At 31.6% G+C, this 11,758-nt stretch overlaps 1 protein-coding gene across 1 annotated transcript; it reads right to left on the bottom strand.

Annotated features, from left to right (window-relative positions):
* Positions 1-2,278: 2,278 nt before the first annotated feature.
* LOC128997214 (uncharacterized) lies at positions 2,279-3,836 on the bottom strand. The gene is made up of 2 exons (XM_054422820.1): positions 3,696-3,836; positions 2,279-2,777 (listed from the first exon to the last, which is right to left on the bottom strand). Exons 1-2 carry the CDS (start codon positions 3,732-3,734, stop codon positions 2,343-2,345), a joined length of 474 nt encoding a protein of 157 aa, XP_054278795.1. The 5' UTR covers positions 3,735-3,836; the 3' UTR covers positions 2,279-2,342.
* Positions 3,837-11,758: the final 7,922 nt, after the last annotated feature.

The raw sequence follows: 11,758 nt of genomic DNA on the forward strand, positions 1-11,758 counted from the left end.
GTTTTTGTTACTAGTGTGATTAATCTCTAAAGATAGGTACTTTCTCTGCATTGCGAAGCTCCCTTCACTCAACGCCATGGGTTTTGATAGTTAGGTTTATTTAACAAAATACAGCTTTCACTATCTCTACAACATTAGGTGTAGCCTAGTTAATTCTGCAAATTACACACATAAGTTAATTTCCATGACCTCAAATCTCTACAAGTATAATCTCGAAACTACTTACACAACCTGGTTGCTGTTTAATTTCCCAAAGGTTCACAGGATCAGAGCTGTGCGTCCTTTCTTAACTCACTTAGCTTAGTCTTCTGCATGATACGATTCATAGATAATCATATGACCATGCATGATCAAGTAATGTATCCTGTCTGATGTGGATGTTTAATCGTTTTGCATTCATTTAGAGGTTTATGGGCAGTTTTTTTTTTTTTTTTTTTTTTTTTTTTTTTGACAAAACTGGACATTGCTTGATAAATATTTACAAACATGTAGGTATTCTATTTAGTGGAGAGTACCTTTTACTTTCTCCCCCTATATATACATTAATTGGTTTTTAATAGTTTTACAACGGATATAAACAATAATTCAGCACATTACAGTACAAGGTCAAACTTTTTGTAGACGTGTATCTGAGTAGTATCCTTATTTCAATATTTGATCGTAGAATCTTTAATAAGCAATATTATAATAATTATTTCATCGTACTTAAAACATTGTACAATTACAGATGTACCAAGAATTGATCGTCATCTATATATTAATAGGCAAGCTTGTTTCTTTAAACCTTTTTTCAGGTCATGTGCATCACAGGGAAAATCTACTCATACTGTTAGAAATATATGTTCCTGTAAATGTGCAGAATCCCTTTATAAATTAAAATAGGCACAAAAATAAACACAAAAATGAATTTGAAAACTTCACAAAATTAACATGGGCCTTATGGGTTGTCATGATGGTGACGAAATAAGTACAAAATATAAACATAAAATCAAAACAAATTGCAATTACATGTTTTATTTACAGCGTGAGGTGAAAATATTTTAGTCTGTACATTCGATATTTTTGGTTGAGTTTTCGACCACTGGAAAGTTAGAGTTTAAAGTACACATGTTATATCAAAACTAACTACAGAGATATAATGTTCTGTTCAACGTAATATTGAAAAAGCCTGCCTCATGTATCGGCTCATGTAAACCCACCAAACGTGTTCCTATGGGAAATCATGCAAGTAATGTTTCTAGAGTGTAGAATATCCAAGGCACGGGAGATTGGTTCTTATAATGTAAAGTTTCATTAACTTAATCTTAGGAAACGTCCAGTATTTTTATGTTATACTGCCGTAAAATCTACCCCCTAATAAAGTATACAATCGGTTGGTGTGCCCAAATGTGATAGTCTTGAACAATTACTTGTGGGAAATCTACAAGAAGTTTCAATGATCTGATAGTGTATAAACTACTTGATTTTGATTGACATTTCAAATTTTCCAATGAGTCAATACTTGAAATCAATAACTACTTTCGATCATTAGAGCTAGTATTGGTGAGTCTTGAAGTGTTTCACCCAATTCCAGAGTAATTTATTGTGCTAAATTCAACTGGTTGTTTGAAAACAGTACTGAAAATACCGTAGAGCGTAACCAAACAAAAAGTGTACCAAACAAAAAAATTAGATTCAATAAAAATATGTTTAGTAAATTTTGTTTCGAAAGTCGTATATATAAATTTTTTGGATCACTATCACCACCACCTCCTTATTATTTCTTCAACCATAATAATCTGAACAATTGAAATTTCTTGAAGCTAGATGATGTGTCTGCAATGCCTTTGTAATGGCTTCCATGTGTAATTATTTCCCTTTGACATACTATAGCACGCATTCAGGCTTTGATGCCTTGAATACCAGCTATGCTAGACCGTTTGCTTAAATTACTGTTAACAGTTATCATACATAAAAGATACTGTGGCCTTTCGTTACTCGAGATAAATGTTGCAACCCTCCATATATTAAAAACCGTCAATTTTCCGCTCCACATTGCTCATTTGTTTTCTGTATATATTTCACCTTTGTTTTCATTCTCAAATCTCTTTTATTGAGTACAGATACTTTCAAATCAGGGATTTTGGAATTTTTATGGTTTGATTTCGACTCTTTTTATGTAGCATCATACATTGATTTGTGTATGTATTTTTAAACATTTACGTTATTTACATGTTCGTGATGGGAGATCTTTGAAAGGCCAATAATAAAGACATTGGGAACTAGAATTCTATGGATATTTTTCATTCACATTATTATCATTCTATTTCACAATATAATGAACACCAAACAACCAAAAACACTTACAAATCGCTATCAGCCTCGAAATCTTCAACAACAATGACTCTTTTCTTCCTCAGTTTCATTGGAGGTTCAGGAGATATGGTTATGGGAGAATGTGTTTGTGAAGACTCTTCATAGTCTTCGACAGTGACTACCTTCTTCTTCTTCAGTTTCATTGGAGGTTCAGGAGAGGGGGTCGGAGTTGGATAGGGTGGGTACGACGTAGATGATGGTGTAGGAGGAGGGGTGGTTGATGGGTGTCTAGTGGTTAAAGGTGTTGTTGGGCCGGTTGGTCTACGAGTTTTGTGAGTTCTATGAGTTTTGTGAGATATTTCGGTGGGTTGAGGTTGAGGTGGAATATCACCACTTTCCACATCCAAGTCAATTCCAAACATTTTGAACATTTCTCTGAGGTCATTATTTTCCTCCAACTGAGTTTCAGCTGCAGAAAAAGCCTGAAAATAAGACCAATTGTGAAGTATCTTGCAAAGGTTACTAAATGCAGGTTATTAAACAGGGTTTTTCGGCAGACTGCAGCAAAAACAGCCTTTTTAAATGCATGCGTTGCGGGTCCAAATTAGCATTTTTACTCTCTAGGGAGTAAAAATAATTTTTAGTCCCTAGGGAGTAAATATCAGCAGTTGTAAACAGTTATAAATTTTTGATTGTGGCAATCGTATTGATCGAAATTGTTTATCGATTGATTTTTATGTAAGGATTTAGCCTATTGTTTTTGACCGCTCGACATATCGATAGTATAATGCACTGTAACACAATCATAATATATGAATTTCATTTTCATCTTTAAATGACAATTTATTTATCAAAAAAAAGCTTAACCAAACAAATATATTTACAGCGAATATATATCAGTATACCCTCATACCACTTATTCCTCTTCATATCACTTATTATTTCGATACTTCAGTTAAGAGGACAAGTAAAACTGTTACAACAAATTTCATCCGTTTAGAAAAATATTTCGGTTAACGTTAGTTCACCCAGATGCAAATTTAACATTGCACGTGTAAAATTTCAACTAATCTTCATTAAGCCCAGTTTCCTGTTGGTCACGATTCAATTAAAAGAAAATTAACAGAAATTTTTTTGGAGTGAGGAAAAGTAGTGAGAAAAAGAGTGGGGAAAGTAAAATGGTGAGAATAACAGTTTTGCAAACTAATTCAAGTGCGCAAAACACCACGTTCTTTGAAACCTGTAGACAAACCAATAGGCTTATTTACTGTCAAGACTAACATTTTCTCAGGATGTATATCCTCAGTCTATTAAATTCATGCAGATAAGTACACAATATATTTTAAAGGTAGGGTCACCATGTATTTCTAGCTAGTAACAGAAAACATGTATATACTTACCAATATTGCACAGAGAACTAACAAATAAACAGCCCTCATGTCGACAAAGAATCGTGAACTAAACTAATGGAGGAGTGAGGTTTAGATTCGAAGTGGTAAACACTTAAGATATCAATGACAGGCATTCAAGGGAATCGCGAATCACTCTAAAATACTTCAATTAGATCATATTGGTTCTGACGAGTGTAATCTACAATATTTGTTCACTTATTAGTATAATCTGGCCACTTACGCAAGATGATGAGTCACATTGGCCTTTCAAGTTCTAAGAGAAGTAACGATAAAATTATATACAATTATACGCTGGTATAGCTACAAAGCTACAACGTGTTAATGAACAAGGATATTTTGTATTCACTCAGATATATTAAGCAAAAGACTGAGCCAAAATGTTATTTATGATTATTTTTAAGTTTCTTAGAGTTAAATAAAGCCCAAAATTTAAATTAATGCCATAGTCAGCTATATCCAAGCTGTATGTGATAGATGGTATTGTTATATCTCCAAATTTACTTTCAAACTCAATTACCTTCAAAAATTGTTTTGTTACAAAGAAACTACCAATAATAATGCTTTAAAATAAACAATTATACTTATTTTGTACTTAAAGAAACAGATTTCTATAGATATGCATCAACTTTAATGTATTTTTTCAACTCACGCATTTTGAATTTGTTTGTTCGTTGTGAAAGTATATGCTTAAGCCAAAATATGATTTTTCCATTGTTAAGTTTTAAATTCGTTGTTTACATAATCAAGAGACATAATCAAGTGATATGTATTGATATGGAAATAAAGAACTTGCTACTTTTGGGAAACATTAAAACCTTATTACAAAACAAACTGAAACAGTCATTGAAAATTAATATGTTGACACATGAAATGTGTATTAAGTTTCACTGTAAAAAGTAGCATAAGACAAATTCAGTTCTATTAAGTAACAATATTTTTCAAAAACCCTTACTACAGCCTTTATCTCTACAAATAAAATGCTATGGATATATACGTTAAAATTAAGCATTTGCCTTTAATCTATCACAATATATAAGGGTTATTATCCCTTAGAGTATACTTATCCATCATGTGGTATTGTGGTTTATTAAGCCGTATGTTTATCAAGGCATGGGAACGTGAAAACCAAATAATCTGAAACAGCCGTACTATTTATTAGAAACTCACATTACTAGTTCTCAATATTGTTCACTTATTTCAAAGTCCTCGACCGTAACTATTCTTTTCTTGATCAACTTCATGTATGGTTCTGGAGAGGGGGTAGGAGTGGGGGTGGGTGAGGCCGTTGAAGATGGAACCGGTGTTGGGGTCACAGTGGTTGTTTTCCTCCTAGTGGTTTTAGGTGGATGAGTGCTACGCCTGTTGATGTTTTCTATATCAGAATTTTGAGAAAGAGGGTGAGCGTTGTTCACTTCGTCATCTACGTTTAAATCAATGCCCAACTTTTGTAGCACTTCTTTTAACTCATCGTCTTGGTCTGTGTAAGATTCTGCGAGAGCCTGTTGGGAAATGTAATATTATAATACGTTGTAAGGATTGAACATGTGTTTTGACATGAAATATGTGTGATAAACAACAAACGTGGTGAAATAAATAAGAGTTGAAGTACCTACCAAATAACACCACACTATGATGTTTTTAGCTGTTTTACATACGTTAATTGGTGGCTGAAAGTTACGTTTTGCTTGCCATGCTAGCTGTCATCGTTATTTGGGGACCGAGCAGGTTTTTATATCCCTAAGGCCGCAAAATCAGCTGCCCGCTACTTACTTAAAAAATGAAGGCATATTAAAATACACAATCAGTATCCATAGCATTGCAATAGAATTGTTTTATTGTCACTGTTGCCTAGCAACTATTTACTATTATTTTTGCTGATACCTAAAATTATTTCTTCACATAACCTTAAAGTTGTAGTTGTGTTGACTATCAGTGTGCATTATTATTGTGGTGAATAGTGGTAATAAGGTATAATGTGGTGAAAAATAACGTTCGTACCACGGACCGAAATGGTTTTGCAGTTCTCGATGGTTTTAAGTTCGAGACGAAGTCGAGAACTTAAAAACTATCTCGAGCCGGCATAACCTCATTTTCGGCCCTAGGTACGAAATATACTATAACTACACAGGTTGAAGATTCAAATCTCAAATCTAAGTTTCTTTTGAGTTTTACCACAGACAAGGGATTAATTACTTCTTGTTAATACTGAAGAATTATATGATTATTTCGAAACAGTGACTAAATTAGAAGAGTTTACTAAAAATGTGTACTAAAAATGTATTTAAAACTTAAAAGATAAGCTTGAGTCATTATACTATTTTTATATCATAAATTTCAGCTATCGCTCTAATAAGTTCTAATATTTGATTCACTTTATAACATAATCTAATAACATTAATTTATATGCCATAACACTAACATTAAATAAAATAATCATATAATAAATTTCTTATTGTAATAAGGAGTACTTTATTACACTTAACATTAATAAATGTAATTGGGATAAATGCAGTATAATCCTATAAATGTGATACCAGCATAAATACGATATCAATAAAACCTCTTCTAGATTAAACACGGTATGATATTTATAGGGTTTCAAAGTGCTATAAAATGTTATTGGACCAGCAATATCTGGACGCCTGAGTATTAAATTCCTCGATTGTTCATGAACCAATATATATATTTATATTTATGTATATTTTTATATTTTTATATATTTGTTATTCTATGATTAAAAGCTAAATGTTGTTCAAATTTCAAATATTCCATCTTATTTGTGCTATGGTTTTAATTAAATGTTCGTCTAAATAAGCGTAATCCAAATTATTACAAAGTGGTAATTACTACCGTAGGTCTCATGTTCAGATACGTACCCGGACATATGTGTGTCCGTTAGCACAACTCGAGAAAAAATTATCCGATTTTGATAAATGTTTTACAAACATGCAAATCTACGTTTATTTTAACGAGTTCGTGTACCAGCAAGAATGGACTATGGAAACAGAGTTTAACGGTTTTATAGCGTGAAAATTTGGGGTTTCTAATTTTTCATCCACCGAAACATAAAATGTTGCAAGTTCTTTTTAAACCATTTTGCAAAGCTAAAAAACAAATAATTTTGTATATTGGAGGATTATTATTTTAAATTATGAAACAATTTTATTTTATATGAAAAGATGATTAGACTTTTCCTAACGCACCAAGTTTAGTGTTTAACAGATATAATGTTTAGTTTTAATTTTAGATATGTATGGCACTGAATTTCTTTGACGATATTACATTGACAAAACAACTTGATAAATTCGCAGTTTGTTTCCTTTCCACGCTAAACTATTTGTAAATTACAAAATAGGATGTTTGTAACCGTCACTGTTCGCGATTACAATTCAACACATGACTATAAATTTAAATAAGACAAAACCGTCTTTCAGAAATAATTAAAAAGCCAGCCATTCAGCAAAAGGTAATTTAAAGAGATATTGAGGTTTTTAAAAACCAATAACCAGTTAGGCAAAACACGACATTTTTTCTTCAAATAAATCAACTGCTGCTATCCAAGAGTATAAAACCGCAACTTACCATAATGGTTATGACGAGGAGCAAAATGTATAAAACTTTCATGATGCAAATTATTCTGCTACGCTATAAGAAACGATCCACACAATACCCTGATTATGAATACATTCAAAGTAGCTTTCGAAAATTCAGTTAATCATGGTTAATCAGTTAATTAACAAAGTTTTTAAGTGGCTGGATCAAACATGATGCTTTTATCTCAAAAGACCTTGACAATTTACACTTTTTGTTAATTCGATGGATATAATGATTCTCTTCTAGTTGAGCTATTACAATTTATTACAGCTTAGTCGGTAATCTTTGATCATAAAATTTTATCTTTTTAAAAGTATTTGTTTAAACACTGTATAATGCAAGATAAACTTTGAATGTTCAGCCTCACATGTTTAGTAGCTACATTTTTATTTAATTAATTAAATTTTGATTCAAAATCGTATAAAAATATTCGTAAAGCGTATTCTACACTTAAGAAACACTTTATTCTTAAATAAAAGGCAAGAAAATACAAGTTCAGATAACTACTAGTCAAATGAAACAATTCACCACAATTATACAGTTACAAAAGATACCAAATTGCTTAATTCCCATTGGGAAAACATTGCAGGCAAGCTACGTACTTGGAGCTAATGGGTGAAGTGAATAAAAACTAGTACATACTACGTAGTTCGTACTACGTAGTTCTAGCACTTGCTCAAATCTATGTGAATAAGAATGAGCTAGAACTAGGTAGTAAGTACTAGGGGTTCCCTAAATGATGTAGTATGTACTACCCTCTTAGTACGTACTACCCCCAAGTACGTACTCATAATCAAGACACAACTGGCGCGCGGCGATAATCTGTTTGCCATTTCTGTCTGCGCCTGCAGTTTTCTCAGTCGTGTTGATCAAATAGGCCTAGTATTTGGTTAACTGCGCTTGACGACAATTTTGATGGCGTTGACTAGGTATTGCAAGGGGGTGATAGGGCTTTAATATTGTAATATTGATTAGTGAGCTGTGATAAAAACATTTCTATAACTTTGAGAAATCTAAAACTCCGGGCGTGGTAAGGGGGAAAACAGTGTGTTGAAAATGTTAGATGATACAAAAAAAATTCTAGGTAAGGATTTTAAAAGATAATATGAAAAATGTGATGAAGAAAAAATGGAGAGGAATGTTAAGGGGAATAAACTAAGCTTAGAGAAGGAATTGAGAGTTGATAAGGGGAAATGAGAAGGAAAAAAACTTGTTGGTGAACAAATAAAAAATATCACTCTAAAATCACAGTAATTGCTTACAGTTAACAATATTTCTTATTTCAAGGTACGTTTTCCTGTTATGGACTTGTATAAACTTCGCCATCTTCACAAACGACCAAACTGAAGCATGCCCATGAGCGTACTACATAAAAATGAAGTAACTACTATGCGGACCGGTTTTTATTCACCGAAAGAGCCTAGTAGATACTACGTTCCCTAAATGACGAAGTATGTACTAGGGGTAATACGAACTAGCATTTTATTCACCTGCAAGATGTAGTTTGTACTAGGGGCTAGTATGAACTAGCATGTTTATTCACCGAAAACCGAGTAAATACTCCAAAAAGAAGTACGTCCTACCAAATACTACCTTTTATTCACCTCACCCATTCTGTTCCAGCAAATGCATTAAAATACTTACGTCTTTCAAATAAGCTACAAAACGGAAAAATGATTGAGACATGTTGCTTCCACTTTTTTTATCAACTAATAAACTCCTAAACAAATAAATTAGATTGCTTTTTTTCATAAATAAAAAAGGTATAACAATTAAAGTAAGTATATACTGTATATTGTACAGCTTAGACTATAATTTATGGCCGATTTGTTAAAATATTACTAGTTGTTTTGGATTTGTTACTACCTATATTAAAAGTGTGTAGAAAAAAACATAAGACCCTCCCACTTACAGCTTCTTTGATCCTCAGCTGAAATTCATACCATTCGTAAGCACATTTAATAAATCAAGCAATATATGTATATTTCAAATTGAATTTGATATATTTTTGTTTGTACAATATTTATAATGTAAATAATATTTCACTATAGTGGGTTTCATTAAGAAAATACCAATATCCGGACTGATGCAAAGAAAGTTAACACAATAAGAAAATTGATTATTAGGAAAAGTTCCATCAAATTGAGCGAAGATGACACAAAGTTTTCAATCATTTTAACTAAAGCAAAGAACATTTAAGTCCAATATTTAATTAAGCAGGTTATCTTTCTATCAGGAACGCAAGTCAAAATTCGTTTATGTTAAATAGTTTGGCATTAAGCCATGTGACCGAATGAAATTAGTTACATGATAAAATGTTAAAATAAATTTAAAACTACAACACTAGTGTCGAGTTTATGCAGCAAGAAGTTGCTTAAGAGGATTTGCGTTATTTCTCAGTAAAACTTTGCTTGTTCTCCCTTGTCTCCCTTAGTTGTTTTGGTTGTTACATAACTTCATAACTTTTCAGTTAAATATGAATGGAATTCATGGAATGTGGCTGAAAAAAACAGCATGAAACGTGGTGATTAATTCAGTTCTTTATTTAGTAAGTAATTTAATGGTTTTTTTTATTTTGTATCTTTTTCCCCACTTAAAAATTTTTATATTGCATTTTTCCTATCGGATACTGCAGTATGCAGCTCTTAGTGTTATTCTTCTTGTTGAATGTTACAGTTTTATGATTATGCTTGTAACTTTACTAGCATATGAATAAATTGTGCCAGAATCCTGCATTTTAGCACTAGATAACGCCACCAATATTCTATTTATGGAAACATAAGAATCCAATTTTGGTAGCTCAAATATGTACACTGGTGTCAAAAAGGTTTCTATACTGTTCAAATATATACTGATTCCTAAGAATAATCTTTAAGAATGTACAAAACGTTTCAAATGAGAGTTGTTTTCTACGTTCCAAGTTTTATTACCTTTCCTTTTTTAAGTATATTAACTAAAAACACAGTTACTATCTTAAATAGCCTATCGGTAAAAATGTTAAAGAAATGAATGTGTTTCTTTTCATGAGGTTAAGAAAATACTTAGTTGTTTTAAGTAACTACAGCTACAACTTTGATTACTGATATAACTAGATATTACATCTAGTTTTAGAATATAAATTAACGTAGTTAAGTCATAGATTAAAGGAGTAGACAACAACTCCTTTAATCTATCATTTAATTGGTCCGCTGACGAAATTCTGAGAGATATGTAGGTATATGGTTCTTATTTCGGACTGTAACACAGTTTTTTTAACCAATATGGTCTGAAAGGAGAGCTCATTTTAAACTGTAGTAAAAATAAACATGTCAAGTCTAATGCTACAGAAAATAATTAAGGGAGAAAATACCATAAAAACCCGTGCACAAGAGTGGATTATTCAACTAAATTCTATTGAATACATATGATTTACATAATAATACATAAATACATAAAGAAGACTACTCCATCCTGGAATCTAAAGATTACTCGTTCAAGATAATGAATGGTATAGTAAAATATTTTGGGTGTTGAGATAGTGTTTTATTGTTCCCCGGTTAATCTTTGTTATTATTTGTTATGTTACCTTTGTGTTATCAGCTCCATGTGTTGTGTCCAACGGTTTATGGGTACAAGTTGGATTTATTCAGCAACGCATGTAGTAGGTGTTTTAGGATTTTATAATATACTACTTGTAATTCAGAAACATGATTTACAAAAAGATTACCTTATTCAACATACACCATACCTAAACAATAGCTTAGGAATACTGGTGTAGTATGAGAACTCTGTGTTTGTAGGGAGGGAAATTAGGTAGAATAATCCATATTTTCCCTATACGCAAGGATTTGATAAATGGCCGCTTCTGTGTTATGAATAAATGAATGTAGAAAAGCTTTCATATCGGAAATGCATTTATTGTTGTTCCTGACGTTACATATTTTCTTCCAAATTGTCTGTACTAAAATTTATTTAAAGTACTTTTCAGATTCGAAATTCCACACGATCAAAAATTGGATCATCGAATAATTTTTTATTACAAATTTAATTTTTATATCAATCGCAGAAGTAATAATAGCCTTCAATTTAATCTTTTTTACTTTATTTTGTTATGCACTCGTGAAACTTAACAATAAGAGGTTTTAGGCATTCAAAAACAAGTTAAACAAACAACCTCATTATCCGCTCTAGGAAACTCAAAAACTTCCCTTAATCATCAAACCCACTACACTGAAACAAGACGATTTTCTGAGGAAACTTTTGTTTTGATGAGTTCAAATATTTATTCGTAATTCCTTTGTGGTCTCTCATAGTTTATATCGTTACGTGAACTATATATTTAAGTTATATATTTTTAATTTAAGTTAAGTGGTCTACGGTAGTAAACGTTATCCAGTTATATTTTTTCTTATAGTTTTTATTTCATATTTGAATGACTGTCAGTTTTGTATAAAGGACTTGACCGTCAAAAAATAAAA

The sequence above is a fragment of the Macrosteles quadrilineatus genome, unplaced genomic scaffold (genome assembly GCF_028750875.1).
Source record: "Macrosteles quadrilineatus isolate MER2022 unplaced genomic scaffold, UCM_ALF_1.0 Scaffold_6__1_contigs__length_79288215, whole genome shotgun sequence".
NCBI classification, from domain to species: Eukaryota; Metazoa; Arthropoda; class Insecta; order Hemiptera; family Cicadellidae; genus Macrosteles; species Macrosteles quadrilineatus.